The 21,411-nt window shown below is 38.7% G+C and overlaps 2 protein-coding genes across 16 annotated transcripts in view; one reads left to right on the plus strand and one right to left on the minus strand.

The window, feature by feature from the left end:
* PRR14L (proline rich 14-like) lies at positions 1-18,794 on the plus strand. 12 transcript variants are annotated; one of them, XR_005840054.2, is made up of 11 exons: positions 1-65; positions 1,083-1,582; positions 3,098-3,179; positions 4,481-9,914; positions 10,204-10,780; positions 11,824-11,918; positions 12,601-12,669; positions 13,417-13,579; positions 13,799-13,905; positions 14,449-14,520; positions 15,173-18,794. XR_005840054.2 is itself a non-coding variant. In XM_015275419.4 (9 exons), the coding sequence occupies exons 2-9, from the start codon at positions 1,121-1,123 to the stop codon at positions 15,477-15,479; spliced, it is 6,696 nt and encodes a 2,231-aa protein (XP_015130905.2). In that variant the 5' UTR covers positions 1-399; positions 1,083-1,120; the 3' UTR covers positions 15,480-18,794. The 12 variants fall into 12 exon arrangements, 3 of the variants coding, with proteins under 3 accessions (XP_015130905.2, XP_415250.5, XP_046757297.1); XR_005840055.2 differs by having other exon boundaries at positions 10,204-10,277; XR_005840050.2 differs by having other exon boundaries at positions 10,204-11,918.
* The window catches only part of SXPH (saxiphilin), a 22,013-nt gene continuing 13,267 nt past the window's right edge, over positions 12,666-21,411 (minus strand). Inside the window, exons 17-19 of one of the 4 annotated variants that reach the window (XR_006931575.1) lie at positions 20,646-20,805; positions 14,806-14,935; positions 12,666-13,065 (exon numbers count right to left, since the gene is read on the minus strand). Coding sequence is in view for 1 of the 4 variants with exons in the window: in XM_025155728.3 (XP_025011496.2) it covers positions 21,026-21,075 (50 nt within the window). In the remaining 3 variants the exon portion in view is untranslated. Of the gene's footprint in view, positions 13,066-14,805; positions 21,076-21,411 lie in introns of those variants that run through there. The other 3 variants (XR_005840064.2, XR_005840065.2, XM_025155728.3) reach the window with 3 other exon arrangements.

Raw genomic sequence — 21,411 nt, forward strand, 5'->3', positions numbered from 1 at the left:
GGCGGGCCCGGATGAGGAAGTGATGTGAGCGGGCTGCGGAGCGGCGAGGAGCGGAGCGGCCGCGGGTAACGGCAGCGGGGGGTGGCGGGACGGCGGAGGTTGTGCCCTCGCCGGATGGGGCCGCCTCGTCCCGCGGTGCGGGGCTGCAGAGGCCGGGGCCGCGCAGGGAGGCGCTGGGCGGTGCTGGGCCGCACGTCGAACAAAGCCGTGCCCGGAGCGCGCCGTGCGTCTGCCGCAGCTCCCGGAGAGCTGGGCCGGGCCCTCGCTGCTGGGGGCGGCCCGGTGCCGGCGGTGCGTCACGTCCCGTCCCGTCACGTCCCGCCGCGGTGCGGGGCTCCGGGCGGAGCGCCCGTGAGGGTTGGAAGAGCCGCGGGAGTGCGGCTTTGCGACAGTTGAAAGGTTCGGAAAATGACAGGAGGGGGAAGGATGCTTCGGTTTAGCCGGGAAGCAGAGCGTGCTGCGAGCCCCGAGGTTCCCTGCGTCTCTTTCGGAGATCCCTGGGAGTTGGAGCTGTGGAATTGTGGCTCAGCAGCGCTGGTCACTGCGGGCCCTCTGTTAACGAAGCGTTTGCTTGGGTGCCCAAATAGTTCTCAGCCCCTTCCTGAAGTTACAGAGTCACAGAGCCGTAGCAGCGTTGGATCGGAGGGCACCTTACAGCCCCAAGCCCTGCGCTGTGCTGCTGCCCCCCATCTCAGGCTGCCCATGGCCTCAGGTGCCTCCAGGGATGGGGCACTCACAGGTCTTATTTTCTGGGGTCTTACCACCGTCTGAGTCAAGAATTTTCACCTAATATCCGACCTAAATCTCCTCTCTTAATTTAAAGCCATTCTCCCTTGTCCAGTCATCATCAGACAGTGTCAAGTTGTTCCTCTTCCTTTTTATAAGCACCCCTCGAGTGCTGGAAGGCACTGCAGTGAAGTCTCCCTGGAGCCTTCTCTTCTCCAACAAGCTCCTACAGCCTCTCTCCACAGTAGGGGTGCTCCGGCTCTCTGAGCATCTTTGAACCTTTAACAGCAAAGCTTGTTTTTTTGTTCTTGAGATTACGCCTATCTTTGTTGATTTAATGTTGTTTTTATTTTTAGGGTAAACTGTGAAAGACAGTGGGCCTCCAGCTGCCCCCATGCTCTCATCTGGGGTGGAATGTCTCCTTGACTCCTCTGCCTGTACTGGCACTGAGGACCTGCACAAGGGGCTGCCGCTCAGCATCCCCGCTGGCCTTATGGCTGTGTCTGAGCCCGGTGCTGGGTTAGATGCAAAGCCTGATGTGTCCACACCTGAGCTGGCATGCAGTAATGAGCTGTCATCTGAGCACCACAGGACTTTGGAGGCAAAAGGCTTTGGTGAGGGGGCAGCACATCTGGATGATATGGTCAGAGAGGTTCACTGGGAGCCAGCAGAACTGCTTACTGAAGAATTACTGAATGATGGAGATGTTGAAAACAATGAAGAAAACAAACAAACTCGGAGGAAACAAGACTGTTCTAGTGGTGAACGCCAGCAAGGAGGTAAAGAAGCAAAAGATGCCGAAGAGGACCACGCTGAATGCTGTGTTCTAAATCCTGGGGGAAAATGGTTAAAACAAGTAAGTAAATTAGGAAAAAAACGTATCTGTGTGGTATTTGGAATTTAACATTGCCACAAGGCACAGGATTTTGTCTGTGTGATTTTCTACTTATTTGTGACTTCTATCGTGTGTGTCATTACTGAGATTATCACAGCTACAGTGAAAAACTGAGTATATTTGAGTAGACCAGTGGTGTTTTAAAAAATCAAGGTTTTTTAAATACCGGTGGAATGGTAAGAGGCAGGTATGTAACAGAGAAAGGACCAAAACTGACTGGTGGCTAAAAAGAAGGAAAAAGAAACAGGTGAGAAAGCTTTTAGGCCAATACCTGTGTTCTGTGGATACAGCACGTTTTACAAGTATCATCCTTAGTCAGAGTACTAACCGCTAATTAACAGCTATTTCAGTCTGGTAATTGTATTTTAATGCCACAGGGGGCTTCAGCCTAGCGTTTCAATTTTACTCTGAAAATGAAGATTCTTTTTCATTTTTGGAATTATCGTTTGTAACAAGGTAAGAGTTAGTGAACTGTTAGCGTTCCCTTTCAAAATAAGGAGCTCACAAGGTCATGGTTTATTTTTCCTCCCCTCTAGCAAAGACTGATGATAACAATGTTATTTCTAGGCAAAGACTTGCTGAAAAATTTGCCAAATAGTTTCCCAACAACTGAAGAGTTGCAGAACTCTTTATTAAAAAGTCAAGATTTTTTAGTTCCTGTTGATCAGTTTTCTGTAGTTTGTAAACAGGGTTTTTACATATAGAAGAACATGGGAGGAAAAAAAAAACGTATTCTGACTGAACATATACCAGCATTAGAACTATCTGGATAAGTTGCATGGTTTACAGTGTTTCATAATAACAAAATATTTTGTCATTTAAAATATATATATTTTTTTCCTTTTTGATACCTGTTTTCTATTTGAAGAGTTGTGAAAATAACTAGTTTTTCCATAGTCAGGTTTCCAAGATGAACTTTCGTGTACTTCAAATATTCAGATGGTTTATTGGATTGGGTTGGGATTTTTTTTGTTTGTTTGTTTCTTTTCTTCCAAAGTAGACCTAGGTCACCTGTTCTATGTTTTTGTGATTTTGAGCCAAGGGAAGGAATGGTAGAAGACAAATTCTAGTAAATAACAGGAAAGACTTGCATCTTACCAAAAGCATACAGTAATGGCTTGGGATGCGAGGGAGGCTTGGAGACTGGATCATTCCTCTGATTCATATTTGCAACCATTTCCATTTAAACTACCTACATTTTAACTGCTTGCATGGGAGTACTTCTCTGCTGCTAACTACAGCAGCACTTTACAATGCTAAATATGTCTTCTGGATGCATCACTATTCAATGCTGAGGTGCTGTTGATTGATAGGTCCAGAAAGGAATGGCAAGTGCTTGTGTGAATGCCTCTAGAAGGGCTTAAATGTTCTGAGGTTTGTCCTTCTCAGACAGAACTAACCTAGATGAGCAGGTACAGTCCCTGAAATGTTTCAGAAAATTGATCGATATCCACTTCTATTTTTGTCATGTTTCAGGAGGCTCCTCATCTAAGCAAGCATGAGGTAAATTCTTCAGCAACCTGTTGCACCGAAATAGCAGCATTTCTGAAGATCAAAGGTGCGTATTTTTGTTGTACATGCCTGTCTGCCTCTGCTTTTCTCTCAGATTCCTTTTTGTTGATTTAAAATTGATGAGTAATTGTAAGATGGCTCATTTAATTTGTTCTACAGTAGAAGCTGTTACTCTGCATTGTTCAGACAATATGAAAGTTTCATCCTTTGCTTTTTCACAATTGTCTATATACTTTCCTAAATACTTTTTACATAAAAGATGTGTTTTAGTTATTTTGCTGGAATACTTATATACCCCAAAGTAGAAGCTCTTGTTTGTAGCAGATGTTTTGCATTTCCTTATTCTTCAGAGCTGGTTTACATGACAGTGGTAATAACAAAGATGTAAAAACATGACTCATCCATTTTCTAATTTTTAGAAAACTAAAAGTCTAGAATTCAAAGGAAGAATATAGCAAAACTCATCCTTAGTTTAATTATGAGTTGTAATTTTCTAGCTCCAAATGATTTTGTCACTTGGCCTACAGCTAGTAATTATTTTTTTTTCTCTCTCATGTCTTGTTGTTGATTGAGGAAATCTTAGAATCGTAGAATTGTTTGAGTTGGAAGGGGCTCGCAGAGGTCATCGCATCCAACTCCTCTGTCTTAATTTGCTATAATAACACTTTTTTGTAACACCATCTGGTCTTGATCCTTAGTTGGAAATATGAAAATGATGTGCAGAAATATGAGTGCATATGTAAAGTTTGGAATATAAGGATATTGAACAGCAACTCTCTCATTTTTGAACTTTGTCATTCTCTTCATGACTTTACAAAAATATTTATTAACAATCCAAATTGCTTGGACAGAATGAGATATAGGTTGTCCTCCTGTGGGATACTTATGACAAAAATGCCTTCAAGGAATAGGAAATGGAAATGACAACTCAATGCCCAGCCATGTTTCTAGAATATAGCAGATAAAGTACCCAGCTGTGCTGAGCTTTTATGTAACAAATAAATATTATGATGTTGGCCAAGACTTCAAATGTATTGAGTTACAGGACCTGTATTGCTTCTGGTTTGTTATCAGAGGAATCTGAAAAATACAGGATATCTGCTGCTCATGTGGAATATCTTTAGTAAAAAGGACTGCATTTATTACATTAGGTTTGTGATGGAGTTGTTTGCTTTTTTTTAATGGTTTGTATTTGAATTGCTCGCTTCGATTATCACTTCTTCAAAAGCTTTGATAACCAAGACAGACTATACACAATAGTGTTTATTTCGCCAAGAGAAACATGGTAAGCTAAATGCCTTCCAAATGTATTGTATGGTACTGATTTACTTTATTTTCCTTATGCAGGAGAAAACCAAGCAAACGTTCAGGTGACAGCTGAAACTCTCCCAAAGCTTACTGAAGAAGCACAAGGTATGAAGGCTGATGGGACTAGAATATTTAGTAAAGCAGGATACCAGAATGGCAGTGTGAGTAAAGGTCTTCCACCTGAGAGCGATGAATGCCCAGACACAGACACAGTCATGGCTAGAGCTGGGGTTTCAGAAACCACCAGGCTAGATTTCATAGAGCCTTTAAAAGTTATGGACGTTGAATCAACAACAGAACACTCACAAGAAATAAGTGAATATAATGGGTTGAAAGCCCATGCTGACATGTCATTGAGAACAGAGGGCAATGTTGTATCTATTTTGGAGACTACAGAAGAAAAGTTACCTAGACAAAATCTTGCTAATGAATTCAGTACATCACTTGATAATTGCCAGACTTATCAGCAGGAAGAAGAAAACAATACTTGTGACTTCTGTACCGTTCTTCCACCTAGACATAATGAACCTGTTAGGTTATCATCAGTAGGAAGTTGTAGAATGCTCTCCATAAAAAGTTCCCAAGGTATGTGTTCGGTTCTGGAAAGTGTCTGTTATCTGGACTTTAGAAATATGTCACTAGACAACAACAGTACTGCAATCCATGGAATTATCAATGAAACCTCAAAAAAGCATCTTCCTGAAAGCATGACAAGTCAGACTAATTATGATCACAGAACTGGATTTGTAAAGGACTGCATCTCCAAGTCCATGCCAGTAGAGCATCTCTCAGCACTAAGTAACAAAGAATTATCTGGTGATAAAACAGATGATGGGGAAACAAATGATAGTACAGGTAAATCATACAGCTCTGAATTTGAAGAGGCTGCTGAAATCCAGAGAGAGATTGCTGTGGGAGGTAACACTGACGCTCAAGAGAGTGCTCATTTTGAGCACTGTCATCCTTCAGTTTTCAGTTCTATTGCTATTCAGGATCTTTCTGTCAAGCAAGAAGATGAATCACCTGAGGTACAACTGTTTGAACAGAAATCTCAGAGTAATACAATGTTAGAGTTTTCTGGCAAAGAAACTAATTTGATTTATGCACTAAATGTACTTCTACCTCCTGTTGCACAAAAATCAAGAGAGCCTCACTGTGATGAGTGTCTGTTTTGTACTGCTAATGAAGCCGCAAGCAAGGACAAGGCTCAGGATAATCTATCTGGAAAAGAATCATTTGGTTCTTCTGGGACAACAGAGGAACAAGTTGCTGAATTTGTGCTGCATAAAGACAAATTCAAGTCCTCAATAAATCCCAAGGCTTCTGATGAATCCAGTATCACAGGCCACATTTCCCAGAAGAACAGGAAGTCTTCAGAAGGGAAGGTAGAGAGTGTAGATGCTGGTTTAGAAAATGAACATAGCAACACATGGAATTCTAGTAATCAGACTTTAAAAGACCAGCATACAGCTGCCACTACTTCCAGTATCTTATCAAGTAGTACACCTGTGGATGATGCTGTCCTGGAAAGTAATTTTTTTAAGGCTGATATTGAGATGAAGATTGATGAAAATGATAGTTCGGAAGGAGAAATTTCAGGTGGATATGGTAGTAAAAAGACAATCAGTTTTCTGGAAGAACATTGCCCTTTGTCATGTAGATCTCTTCCCTATCAAGATGACTGGGGCAACAGATGCGTAGCTCTGCGTGGGATAAATGATATTTCCACAGAAAAAAGCATGTTTTTCCTAACTTACGATGCAGAGGAGTCTACTGCTACCTTAGTAGGAGATGACATTTCAAATAAGAATATGGAATCTGAAAATATGAAACAATTTAATCTTTGTAAATTAACAGATTGCAGTGAAATTATTTGTGACAAAGATGAGGCAAAAGACCAATTTAGCGTGTGTGCTGTCCACAGAGATGAATTTGATAAAATAGGCAATTGGAGAAGTAAGACTGGTGAACAGCTATTAGTCAGAAATTTGAACAAAAAAAATTATGTTCATAATTTTGAATTTTGCAACTCTCCATTACTCCTGAAGATGAGAGAACTGGGCATATCTGGGAAGAAAGGAATGTCATCACTCACAGCTAGTTCTGAGTACAGTTTTTCTATCTGTGGTGCATGTCCATTATTCAACAATATGAATATGCAAACAAGACGTGCTATACAAACAGAAATGACAATTTCTCCAATGGAAAATCAGTTTCTTGCACACCAGAGTGAGGTCTATGGCCTGGTTCCTGGCAGAAAGCAACATGTAGAAAGCTTAAACAAAGAGCCAAATACTGGTTTACAGTATATCGCTACTTCTGCAGAGGAAGCTAAACTGTCAATCAGCTCTAGCCAACATGAAGATATGCTATTAAAAAAAGGTGATGACCTGACTCTGATAGTTCATAAACATGTAAGAGAAGATGGTTTTCAAAGAACTGTAAAAGAGAATGCAGTGGATTTTGAGTCTTCAAGTGGTTTAAGAAACACAGACTACTCGGCATGCACAGGTTTTGTCAGTGATGTAATTCAAGAGAAGATGACAAAACTAAAAGAAAAAGAGAACAGCTGTGGAAGAGAAGATAAAGGAATTCATGAAGAAAGCTTTTTTGATAGCAAATCACAATATTCACAGCATGGTTTGGCCAGCAAATGTGTGAAAGACAAAGCAGAGCTAGTATTTTCAGGAAATACAACGCAGCAATCCTTGGCAAAGATGAAGTGGTTAACTGGGGACCAAGCAAATACAGTTAATATCTCATTTTTGCCCTTCTCATCAATTCATGGGAGTCTGTTTTATAAGCCAAAAAAAATGCATGTACTTTCAGAGATGGAAAACAGAAGTCTGAGAATAAAGTCTATCTTAAATAACTCTTGCTCACAGTTAATGTTGGAGCCTGGTAAAGAAACTGATGCTGACAAGGACATGGGTCCATCCTGTTTTGTGAAGTTTAACATCCAGGATTCTTCTAATGACACTCACGGGGATTCAGAAACACTATCAGCTCTGAACTTAGCTAACTCTTTGCCTCAGAAAGAAAAGTTATTTGTGTCATCTGAGAATACAGGCATAGATAATAGTGATTCATCTTCAGATGAAATTTGTTGTAAAGGTTCTTCAGTGACAAAACCTCTTTCTGTAACAATATACATTAGGAGAGAAGCTAGCAATACTGAAATACAGTCTTCAGAGGATGAAAAGGCAACTAGCTCTCTGAAAGGTGCAAAAAGTCAAACTGTTTGTGCATGCAACAAAGAAAGGCAGAGAGTTGAGAGGCATGGTGTGCTAACTGCAAGAGTCATGGATGTGACCTTACTGAAAAGTGCTGATTGTGGAGAGAAGTTGAAGTATGCATGTACAGAAGAGAAGATGGAAAGAGAAGTGTCTTATAAAAAAAAGTTGCCCATACACTCCTTACTTGATGGAGAAAATTGCTTATGGGCCTCGTTAGAAGGTTCAGAAGAGTCTAGTAGTAAAACAGTTACTGTCAGTACTGAGAACTATGAAAAAGGTTTTGAAGAAATCCCAAGACCTGACCTAAGCAGTCTTTCAAAGGAAAAAAACGCTACAAAGCCTGCAAGCTTCACTCATCCCAGTTTACTTTCAGAAGCTGTGCAAGACTGTCAAACTGCAGGTGCATCTGACACAGAAACTTCACCAGAATTCAAATACAATGAAATGAACATGCTGTCAAACAGTTGCAAAGAATCATTACCAAATTATGTAGCTCAATGTGAAGTATGTGTGCCTTACAAATTAAATGCACAGAGTAAAGATAATACAAAGGAAATTACAGGATGTCAAGACGCTATACCAGCTCATTCAGTTTCCATGGAAAATGAGACTTCAGATTCAGTGAGATTTGATAAAGTAGACAAATGTCAGGCACGTAAACGAAAGAAAAAGTATGAGGAGGTGAAAGTGCACGGGTCAGACAAGGCAAAACAAGAAAAGAAGGCAGCATACAAAGCGAAAGCAAAAGTTGCAGTGCATCCAAGCATATTGTACAGTTCTGAACTTTTATGCAGTTCTTCAAATGAGTTGGTGATGTCAAGAAATACAAAGTTTGCAAGTCCTTCAAAGGACATTTTTGTTGTTAGAAGCAGTGAAAATAAACTGTGTAGCACTTTACAAGAAATCAAAAGGCCAAAGATTACCACTGATACTACTAGTTCACGTTTTTTAAAGACTCAGGATTCAGAAATGGAAAACCTGAACCTTAAGTCAGGTTATAATGGAATTCTTGGTGCCTTTGGAACTAGAAATAAACTAAGAGGACCTCTCCCATTAAAAATACAGCCTGGAAGAACATGCAAAAAAGTTCCCACGTCATATCAACTAGATACTGTAAGAAAAATAAAAAAAACTAAAAGTTCAACTCTTCTGGAGCCTCCCTTAGAAATGCCCCCTAAACAGGAAAACACAGTCCTCAAATCTTTGTACTTTGCCTATAAATCACCAACAGTGAAAAAGGAAATAGCCATGAGATTTGTCCATATGCCAAGGCAGAAGGCCAAGAGGTGCAGTTTGCTGAGCAGCTTGAAATTCAGAAAATGTACCAAAGAACCAGCATTACTGAGCAAGCTGTCTGCAATAGCCAGCAAATTACTGGTACCTGCCACAAGCATCCATACCTTGGAATCTCTGCCGTATTCTTCTGAAATTCTTCCAGTGGCTGCGAGGTACAGCCAACGTAGATCTAAAAATCTATTGGAAGCTTTCTCTTGCATTAACAGGAACTTACACTCACGCTGGGCTGACAGTTGGTGTACCAAGATGTTCAGCTTTCAATCTTTGGCACTTTATTCAGTAGGATCTACCAAAATACCTTCTTTAGAGTCGAGCAACAATTCTCCATCGTCTTTCTTGAATACCCCAGTGTTCCCAATTTCTTTTCACATAAAATTGGACTCCAGTCCTGTGACAGACCTCACACGGACTACATCTCAGCACTCTGTACATCACCGACTGGTTTTGGAAGAAATGCCTGCACCACCTTCAAAGTGGACTTTCCTCCTTTCTCAGAGCTGTTCAGATGCAACAGCAATCAAGGAAGATTCCAGTCAAGATCATGAGCTGCATGCCCCTCTCTCTGTAACAACCCCAGAGGTTGTTGCACTTCATCCTGATCACAGAAGAAATGCCATAGCTAAAAGAACAGGAAGTTGCTCCATGCTTGGCCTTCATACCGTGTTAGCACTTTCTTCACCTGGATGTTACAGGATTTGGACGAGAAGAAGAAACTTAACCAGTCATATTCCTACCATCCAGAGACTATTTATATCCCAATTTAACCAGGGTCTGAAAGGGGCATCTAATGTATCAGATGACCTGGTCTCTTCCCTACCGTACTCCTTGGGCAGGGCGCTATCCATATGGAGTCAGCATGGTCCTTCTGCCCGTCCCTCCGAAATCACTCCTCTTCATTCCAGTCACTGCAAGTGGCAGCCAAGTGTGGGCATCGAGAACAGGTAAAACTCATCAACTTATTTCTGAGAATAAATATGTTTAGGGTATGTTCTTGCTTCTTTTTTTGGGGAAGTGAGGGTGATAGAAGCTTGTGTTGCAGGATCAGTTTCCCCCATTCCAAATCTACATGTTCTGCTCCCAAAATGGCTTATCATGGAAGGTTCTTACCTATGGAACAGTGTTAGCTAAATTTAAATATATTTGCCTTCACTTCTTTAATGCTGTCCTCTTTTGGCAGAATGGCTAACTCTATTTTCTTCTCCCATGCAAAATAAACACATCATGCATCAGAATATATAATGCAGAAAGGTGAGCTACTTCATTAGGTCTTTTCAGAGTGACTGCAGAACAACTGGATTTCTGAGGTAGGAGAGTTTTTTTCAGAGGTCTGACCCACAAGTTTCACTTGAACCACTATAAAATATTGAATATCAGATTAAGAAGAACCTAATTGGGGCGGGGCGGGAATTCAGTTAAATCTTTATTTGTATTCCATGACTGTTCTGTGCTAATTGAAACCTCTTTACGTGTACTGTGCCTTTGATAGTGTGTGCCAGATGTATTGAATTGTTGGCACACGCAACCCTAGCTCCATTTCAGGCCGGTGAGGAATTTTGGTGTGTCTGTCCATCTCAATATGAGTGGGAAGAGCACTGATGTCTACTTTGCATATTTCATTTAACTTTCCTAACTGAATTTGAAATCTTTTTGCTGAGAAACAGACTAAAAGAAGAGGTTCCTAGTGCTGGTATGAGATTTTTGCATGCTCTTGTGCAAACTTTTCACCCATTACGTCTCAGTTACTGCTACCTGAGACACAGGACAGTTCAGTCCCTGATCTTGCAGTCTTGAGATTCCTGGACAGACTGTAAGTTCATAAATCCGTTTCATTAACTCTTGTGTTTAATGTGGCAGTCTGTCAAGAACTGTTGAATTTGACTTTTATATAATTAATACTGCATTTTACTTTGCATAAGTGGAGAAAATACCTGTAAGTTTATCACTTGCTAGTATAAATTCTCATTTCTACTAGAAAGATTTGAGTAAGAGTATGAAATAACTGCTCCATTTTGTGAGTTCTCTGCACTAAAAGATAGAATTTGAATAATGATTCAGAGACAACTTTGCAGCATATTCTACAAGACCTGGTTTCTTTTTTTTGCCCCACATGAGGCAATATTTCAGGCTGAATTTTCTAGTGTACAAATTAGTACTTTGGAAGTGATCACACCAGTAAACACTAAGGTTTGAGCAATTGGCTTAAAATAAGACAGCTATTTTGCTGTGAATTACTTTTTCCTGAAGAAGAGAAGACAAGTGAAATCTTATCACTCTATGTGAAAAATGCCCAAAGTTAAAGTAGCATAAAGCGCAGTTTGTTTTTTCTTCTTAGATATTTGAAAGGAATTGATGTATCTGTCTGGGTACACTTAATGCTTCTGGCCCACTTGGGTTTTCTTTAAAGTTAATTTACTGTAGTGAATTTAAGGCAATAAGTCTGAAAGAATGTTTCCAGAATTGTAAGGAAATGTAGAAAGTGAATTCTAATTTCTAAAATAATTGCACAAAAAGTATAATCAAAGGATTTGGATATAAAATAATTGAAAGAAAAAAAATAACCTTTAAATATATTACACCATTTTAGATTCTGTTTTGCTAGAAATTGATAGCTTGTTCTCATCAACTAATAATTCTTCTAAACATATTAACAGAAACAGTGGCAAAAGGATAATTCAGTAATCTCCCTTAAATTTGTTTACTCAAAATCTGTATGATTGCATAGAAATAAATATAGAAAATATGTATACCATATGTAAGAAATTCTGGCTTATAAATACAGAAATACAAGAAAGTGAATTTGGTGCAGCATGGAAGCATTTTCAGCGCAGCTGATTATTTTTTATTCTGTAGCATTCCAGTCTGGCTGTAATTTCGTTACGTCAGTACATTCAGTACATTTAGCTGCTAGTTTGGAAGAGCAGCAAGTACAAGATTTGCTGTTTGAGGTAATAAAAGCTGTTCCAGCTTACTCCTTTTTTTATTGCTGTTAATAGTATGGACACAAAGTAAAGTTTAATGTTAAAGGACCTAGAGCTGATGTGCTGATCTTTATTATTTTTTTACACCATAGATATTACCAAACCTTATGGAAGGGCCTCTGGTTATTCTCGTTAAGTGTATTCCAGTAACACTGTGGGAGTTAGAGACAGTAGAGAGACAATTTAATGAAAATCCTTCTTTGCACTTTCTGCTGTTCCACCATGCCCTTTTTTATTTAGTAGAAAAATTATCCATTATTTTTGTTTGATTTTAAAAGTTGTTTTTTAATAAGGAATCTAGACTTAAATAGCATTAGTTCAAGCATTAGCTCAAAAATTGCAATTATTTGTCTCCTTCTCTCTGTATTTTCATTTCCTTTTTCTTACTACTACATTGTTAAGTGGAAGTAGAACTATTTCCCTACCAAGCTATCAGGGAAATCTAGTTATTAGCAGGCTAAGTGACAGATGTGGTTTGCTACTGTATTGCTCTTGCTACTACTTCTTACCCTTTCCATTCCCAACATTAGCATTTTTTGTCTTACAGTCCAGATAATATTAAGAATATTTTAACCCTTTTTTTTTTTTTTTTTTTATAATGTAGGTCTAACTTCTCTCTCTCTGTTTTTTTTTTTGTCTGTTGAACCAGCTATGCCATATTACCACACTTACCTGTACAGGGTATGGAAGCACTACAGACTGCAGGCCATGAGATATGGTGAGTATCTAGAACTTTGATATTTATTCTGAGTAGCTGGATCAATAGCTTTCTTAGAAAGAGACATTGATACCATTTTGTGTTTCAGTTTTTGACAGTTCACTTCAGTAATAGCTTTCTGATTAAAGTTCTAGAGAAACACACTGATTGGATGTTGAAGGGGAATGTACGGGGGCATTCACACAAACACCAAGTAGATCACTGCACAGAACAATGCTGTTGCTTTCAAGCACGTTAAGTATCTTACTATGAAATATGTATGCGAAACTGCAGAACTTAGTTTTCTTACTTGGATAAATATGTTCTTTTTGCTTGAGGAAGTGGAAATAAGGTGCTGATACTTTCTTCTACTTTTTTTCAGTGTTGGAATGGCAGATGTAAAAACTTAAATTTTATCTGTGAATAAAAAGTACTAAATTAATACCTGTGACAAATTTGCTGACACAACAGAAACATTAATTGTTTTCTATCAGTAACTACTAAATAGAGCTATAAACTGTATGGAAAGAAAAATAATGCTAAAATCAGGTATTCAAAGTACGGGCAATTTAGTTTATTTCAGTATCAATGTGAGCTGCAGCAGTTTTTGGCTGTAAGCACGTAGTGGAGAAAGTGTTCACTTAGGTATTTCTATGAACCACGTTGTTTTATGTGCCCGTATTGCAATTTAGGGACAAGAGCGTGGAATGGAGTTGCAACATAAATTGGGTCTTGATCTACTTATATCCTCTTCTTCTTCTTTTACAGTCTGGAACCTCCATTCCCTCTTCCACTACCAAACTCTTGCTTGCTTTCGGAAGCATTGCCCCCTATGCTTCCAGAACCTGAACTTCAGGTCCATGCCCTTGATGAAGCAGATACTTCCATTCCAGACTGTTTGAGATCCCAAGATGACACAGAACTGAAAAAAGTGAGTTCATTTGAGATTTTCGGTATCTCAGAAATCTGCTGATGAATGTTACCTATTAAATGTTAAAAGACAAGGCTTCTAGTCCTAGTCTCTGTTTTTTTTTTTTTTCTTTAAGCAGAAATAGAGTGGAAAACGCAAAGCAGAGTAGGCAATTTGGTAACTGACATGGTAATTACCTCCTTCATCTTAACTTTTTTTTTTTTTCTTTTTTTCCTTAAGACTGAGCCAGAAAAGAGGCCAAAGAAAGTCTCACAGATCCGAATCAGGAAAACTGTTCCTAGGCTAGATCATAACCTTACTCCAATGGGACTACCCAAACCAAAAAGGTGAGCCATACCATTTAAATGGACTCATTACTAACTTGTTTGGTTATTTTATTTATTGTATAGAAGTGCCAGCCTTGACAAAGGACTGCATTTCTTCACATACTGGCTTGATAATTAAGTATGAATAATTAAGTTTTAAAATCAGCCTCAAGAGATGAAATGTTATAATCTGCTAAACTGTGTTTTCTTACCTCTCAGAAAAAAAAAAAAAGAAAAAAAAAGTGACCTGTGAATGGCTTTCTCTTTCTTTTGGGCATCATTATCTCAAAACATCATGTTGTGCTAGAAAGAGCATTGATCTGTGCAGGCAAGTCAAGTTTTGACACAGGTGTTTTAAAAAGGCCGCCTGAAATGAGGTACTTCAGACCCACGTGTATTCCTTCTTCTCTACTCCCAGTTATTTTAATTCAACATTTTAAGTTGAAGGCTAATTAGTTAGCATTTAAGCATAGAAGACAAACGGTACTTGATTCTACTAAATCAGTGTGGTGTTAAAAGATGCTTCTGAGATTTTTTTCTTGATTTTGTTCATTGCTTTTTCAGGCTTAAGAAGAAAGAATTTAGTCTAGAAGAAATTTACACAAACAAGAACTACAAGTCCCCACCTCCAGCCAGGTTTGTTCTGCTTCCTAATGAGAGCACCACTGAGATAAACATACCTTACTTAGGCAGAGAGAAAGAGCAGATTGAAGGGGTTTGAAATCTAAGAGGGAGTTAGATTTGAAAAATTGCTCAAGTTCAAAGCAATATGGAAAGATAATGCAAAATCAGTATCTTACAGAATTCTTATCAAAAACAGTGAAAAAGAATAAGAACTAAAAATTTGCAGTTATCCAAGTATAGGTGTATTTTTTTTTATCTATCCATTCAATCCAGTCTCCATCCACATACAGTACTCACCTTTTCAAAATCTGAGGGCAACTGAATATTCTTTAAAATCACAAGAATAACTGTTATCAAGTATATCACGACTGTCAAGACCGGTACTTTCTTCTATAAAATCAAATTTCTCTGTAATTGTGCTTTTGAACTGAAATACAAAGAGATTCAAACTGCATGCGTATGCATCAATAACATTATTTAGCTAGCAGTATAAATGTGCAGTTGCTGGAGGTGCAAACTGTAGATAAACATACACAAGAAGGAATATGAATGGGCTGTAAAAATGTAAAAAGTAGGAGTGTTTACTTGGGAGCATCAGTCTCCCTGTCCTTGTAAGGGGATAACTTCTTGAGTATTCATCAGCTCTATCTTCTGCTTCTATCAGGAGCTTGGAAACAATCTTTGAAGAGCCCAAGGAAAAAAATGGACACTTGATTTCTGTCAGCCAGCAGAAGAGAAAGCGGATTCTGGAGTTTCAGGACTTCACTGTTCCTCGAAAGAGAAAGGCACGAGGCAAAATCAAAGCAGTGGGAAGTTTCACTCGAGCAAAAAAAGCTGCACCACAGAGTGCAGAGTTAGATGCCCTTCTGAGTCAGAAGCTAATGGACCTTGAAGAATTTTTTGCAAAGGAGGATGAGCAGGAGTTGTCTTCTAGCACTGGAGGGAGCCATGAGCTGAAAATGGTCCAGTGAGCTACTTTAGTATGTATCTTAGTCCTGTTGGGAGAAATCTACTGATTTCTTCATACCTTACTCTACCACTCTCTTGTAATATCTGATGATCAAGTATTGGCTGTGACCCACTAAGGTGCTATTTAATCTTTTTTTTTTTTTTTCTTTTTTGCTACTGGAGGGATTCTCATAGGGTCACGTGTGACTTAGCATTCCTTCCCCAACCCCTGGAAGTTATGGCTAACATTTAGTTCTGTTTCAAGACCTTTCGAGGGGAGAGTGGTGGGAGTATCAGGGAGGAAGTAGCGCACCTCCCATGATGCTGGGACTCTGTACTCCAAAATCTTTGCACATTGAATTTGCTGTTACTACTGTAATGGCTTTTTGAACAATATGACATCAGAGTATGTGGTGTTTGGTAAAGATAAATTTTAGCCAACACATCCTTGATAATACCACTAAATTTTTAATAATTAAAAATAGCATTCCTACCTTACTTTCAATTATTTCTTCCTTCTGTTTATTTAGAAGGTTCCTTACGAATTTCTATGCCCTTCCTGGCTTCAGGCAGCAGAAGTTCCACATAACTAGACTTTAATGAACTTGCACTTTGTATATCCTTATTTGCAGCACGAGGACCCCTTTTAACACGACTGAGATTACAAAACAAAAAAATAAGTAATACTGTCAGAAAAGATGATGCCCACTGCTATTTTTTCCTAAATAGTGAGTTTTTGCCAAATTGGCTGATGCTTTATACCCCTTCTCCAGATGCAAATCCTATGAGTATGTTAAGCCATAGGGTATGCAGGTAGAGCTTTTTATTAGCTGAGCTGAGCTGCTGCATACAAGAAGCACCAGCAAAACCTTTGAGACTCATTCTGAAGCAATTTTCATTTCAGGAAATATAATCAGCTTGATTTTAACATCCACTTTAGGTTTGTAATTCAGATAGCTCCCAACTAGATATTCTGTGTACAGCACTGTTTTATGCAATAGCTAGTGTTGTACAAAGAGCCTCCTAGCATGTGTAAAATATTTTTTTTCATTAAGTGAGACCATTTGTCATTAGATGATGCAGCACTGGGCAGTTCTCAGCCATAAGTTTTAAGAGAAGAGCGCTCGCTTCTGGGATAACTTCTGTTAAACTTACTTGAAGAGTAATTCAGAATGAATGCTAGCTGCAGTACAGGTAATTTCTGTCCTCTAGTGCCTATAGAAGTTATTCATGTGAAGCTGTCTTTGCTGGGATGCTCAAATTTAACTAGTTTATTCTTTCATTTGTCACTTAAAACTTGCACTTTCTTAGTTACCTATCCATATAATAAAGTTTATATTCACATTCAGAATAAGCAAGTATCTAGGGGGCAGGTATTTTGATAAAGTCCCAATAAATGAAGAACTGAAAATACCATCGCTATCTTCTGCTGCCCTGCATTTCGGTTACTGGCCTAGCAGAAAACTCAGAATTAACAAGTAATCTGTTGAATTCCAGAGTTTGGAAAGTGGAGAGATGGAAGAAGAATATTACATTCTCTGTGCCTGAATCTTGAAATAAATGTATTCTGGGTTTGTTTTGCTCTCAGTTTATATGCTGGGATTAATGACAGTTTACATTCTTGTTTTGGAGGCTGATTAATCAGGAAGACTCAGGAAAAGAGAGAGGTGCAGACTTAGAGTAGTGGTAATTTGGATTTTGAGGATAAAATAACAAGGTAGGTAAACTTTGAACATACTGACACGCTGTTTCAGCGGCAAGGTCTGGTTAACCTAATTGAGCTGCTGGGGAACATTTTAATTGATCTTATTTTTATAGAAATCCCTAAAAATTAAAAAAAAAAAAAAAAAGGTCAACTACCTTTCAAAAAATATTTGAAACTTTCTCTATGTTCGCTTATTACCCAAATATTGACTGGATGGAAGCTGTTGCAAGAGTGATATATATATACACATATAGATAGATATATTTTTATGGTTTTATGCTGTAGAATGGGATTATGACACAGTGTTAATTAACCTTCTGTTAAAATGGAAGGCTTTTACTGTTGTGATAGAATTGAGCTGTAACCTCACTGGGGCTTTTAAGAAAACAGTATGGGTGAGAGGGAGGGAATTGGGTCCAAGCAAAGTTCAAGCTTCGGATGTGCTTCAAAATATGGAACTTTTGTGGGTTTTTTTTTTTTTTTTTTTTGTCTGCTTACTTGCTCTGTCTTGTTTCTAATTAATTGCTTTGAAATAACACTTCTTAACTTTTTAATAGTTATAGCAGAGGGGGCATAAGAAAGAAAACACTTGATCCCCTTTTATTTACAATAATTGGAGGAGTAAGAAAATGATGTAGCAGTTGCCTAGGTTGTCCCAGACCTTAGGGTCTATGGATTATTCTGATTTGGTTTTATATTTTTATGATAGAGTTGTAAGCTAATTGAGACAAAGCATCTTTTTTTCTTCCTCCCTACATCCTCCTCAGGAACAGATATCAGTCATGTATGTGCACTTTTTTTCCTCTCCCACTTCTGTCCCTACTTACAACACTCATGGAACAACCTCGTTCCCTGTGGCTGTTCTTTGTACACTGGGAGTGATGATGGTGCAAAGGTAGGTAACTGCCACTCTGAGCTGCTTCTGTCTCAGATTTTTGAAGGAAGAAAATACAGAGAATGTATGTTTGGGAGTCTTAAATACTTCCCTTGCGGAAGAATATGTACAACTCTCTTTTCATAGAGAGAGCCTACTCCAGTAATTTTTTTCTTTGTAACATCATGGAAAGATATTTGTACATATTGCTCACAGAATGATGTCCAGAGCAGCTTGAGAAGAAATACAAAGCTTTTGACATGTACCATCACATAGCAGTTGTTTTTCAGAGACAGGCAGCTTTTTTTACTAAATTTGCTGATTATGAGGGTTAGATTTTTTTTTTCTTAAAAACATAAAATCTTATTTTCATCATGCTGCAACTGAAGCAGCTAAGACTACTTAATGTACATTAGAAAGTTTGCCTGCCTGGCCTTGTAGCTGCATACATTTGAGTTCTAATGCTTGCTGGGTATGATCTTCTGCAAGCAGTTCTCATTTATTGCATTTCATATGGGTTGGGCCTTTGGTATATTGTGTTCCAGGTGCTCTTCTAGGATATGGATGCTAACTGTGGATTAAATGTCTATATGATGCTATCATGTCAACAGATAACTCAGTGAGAGTTTGTACGCCTGTGCCATTAGCCTCCGTCAAGCTCTTGGCATTTTATTTGTTCAATTTTGTGTGAATTTAAAATTTTACTGTTTCTTTTGTGTGTGTTTTTAATTTATGGAAATAAATTTTTCTGAGAACCTTTCTGCTGTTTTTGTTTGTTTTTAAGCCTTCTTCAGGCTTGTATTAGTAAACATGCACAATACATCTGTCCTACAGACATGGGGGAAAAGGTCAAATCTCTTCAGACTGACAGCATTAAGTAACTGGGTGGGCTGTTAGTGAGGTATGCAGCAGCAATTCCAGTGTTGATTTATCTATAGCCAAACCTCAAAAGGAACAGAAATGGACCTGCAGAGTTTAAAGCACACTCTGAACTACCAAACTACTCTTCATAACAGTAGCATCGAGACAGCATGGACCATTGCCCCTAGGTTTGGAACCAACTATTTCAAAGCTGGAACAGGACCGTGGTTTACATAATGCAGTCTGTGCAAGAAATCAAACCACTGCTTCTAACTCAAAGTTGAAGCATAGGAAAATGAAACAGGGCTAGGCAAGCTATAACAGAAAGTAATTCCCCCTCACTCACAGTTTATAACCCAGCCTTGCCTATAACCCAGGTTTTCAGTGTATTACATATTCAGCAGCATTCTGTTCTTGACAAAGCTAGGCTGGCACTTGCACTTCACCCTGTTCTTGTGATTGAAGTGCAATATTATGCGAGTCCTGGAGGTGGCATGTAAGCTCCAGTAAAGAAAGGAAAGGAGCACTCCAAGGACCTGAAGTAGAGCCTGCCCTTCCTCCACTTCATCGGGGTTACACATACAGAAAGGTTTTGTTCTGTTACCATACTGAGACTTGTCTACATTTTATTTCTCCCCTTTCTTTGTTAAAGGGGCATGAGTTTGGATTTGCATCTGCTCTCTGCTATTTGCTTAATTAATGACAAATGTGGGACAAATGAGTTGGAGAACAGCCTCAACTATGATGCACTGAATCTAAAACCCTTTGTGCAGTTTATTTTCTCAGGAAGGGAAAAAGGGAAATGAAAAAGGCTAATGTAAATCAAACAAAGGAAAGGCAACCTAGGCATGGAATAAACTGCTTAAAACAGGTCACTCTAGCAGTGTGTTTTACAAATTGTATTTTGGGTTCCTACTGCCTAGTTTTGCTAGATTGAGGAGTTTGGGTGGTTTGTGGGTTTTTTTTTCCTTGCTTTGTAGTGGAGATAGATTTACTTTCTCTATTGCAGCTGGCCAGTCTCCACTCATGGCATTTCTTTTATTGCTGTAGTAGTGGTTCATGCAATTGTATTGATGTAGCAAGACTGTGACATTTGTGTATAAGCTGGTTGTTTTGGTCTTTGTGCTGTTGAATTTATTTTAATTAAATTAAATTTGCCTGGTTCAGGCAGCATGGGGGTAGGTCATAACACTCATTGGAAAGTAAATGCCTATGAGTAGCTATCCACAAAGTCCTCCCAGACAAAACAAAACTATGATATGATACACTGTATTCAAAAGACTTAATATCACATTCAGACAGTTTCTGCTTGTAAAAAAAAAAAAAAAAAAAAGAGTTCAGTTTAATTAAAAATTCATCGAAACCCAGCGATAAAAGAGGAGGTGTTACTTTGGGAGCAGCCCTCATATATCCATTGCTTCCCTTCAATTTCAGGCTGCAAGAATCCAGGTCTGCTCGCTACTGGATGTCTTACAACATGAATTTGAGAGAAAAATATTTTGATTTCTAGTATAAATCCTTGAAGAAAATACATTCTTTCCTGTTAAAAGCAGAAGAGACTTCTGATAGTGATTACATAAACAATTTATCATACATATGTGTGTTCAACATGGACTGCAATTACAATATAGGAAGATAATTCTGCAACCACCACCAGTTGAAATTTTTTTGCACGAAAACAAATTATAGAAGATACAATAGGTATCTTTTACTACCCAATTCTGCTTCCCACTTCTGCTACCCACTAACCTGTGCCATTCGTGACAGTCCATACTTTAGTCCAATGCATTGACCCTGCTACTCCCCAAAAAAATGATGAATCCTCCATTGCAGGCAATCAGAACTGCTGATCCTAGTTCTGTGCTGTGGGTTATGTGGACTGGTGGGTGCTGTTGCACATGATTCCATGCTTCAAACAAGAAAGGGATGACATAGGAGTAGCATTACATGATCATAAATATAAAATCTACTTTCTAAAGAAAACAAAGATTATGTCAAAAGAATAATCAGCATACATGTCCAGACATGACAGTTTTCTTGCAGATTGCTTTGGATAGGCAGGACTAGTCTGTTTCCTTGTTTTCAGCATTGGTGGTGGCTCATGCCTTGCAAAGCCTTTATAGCAGCTGTCAGATAGATGAGGAGGCACAGATATCTTGTTTGCAAAAGTCTAAGATGCCTACAAACCAGTAAGAGAATACATCCTTAAAGATACCATCAGCTTTGAGAGTTACAAATTCTCTAGCTACTATTCACTAAAAAAGAACACTGGTGAAATTCCCTTCTTTAATTTCAGTTCTTTAACAACTACTAAACTCACTCGGATACCTAATTCGTTGTGCAATTGGCATTTAGTTCAACACAGATTCTCAGGTCCCCTAATGGCTCAGCCCTGGCTCATAGGCAGTTTCATATCAGTTTTCACTAAAACTAAATATAAATTTCATATAGCTTTCAGTAGATAATAACAAAAAAGCTGTCCTTTAAGTACAATAAGATTTTTAATGTGAGTTCT

The sequence above is a fragment of the Gallus gallus genome, chromosome 15, assembly GCF_016699485.2.
Source record: "Gallus gallus isolate bGalGal1 chromosome 15, bGalGal1.mat.broiler.GRCg7b, whole genome shotgun sequence".
Lineage (NCBI taxonomy): Eukaryota > Metazoa > Chordata > Aves > Galliformes > Phasianidae > Gallus > Gallus gallus.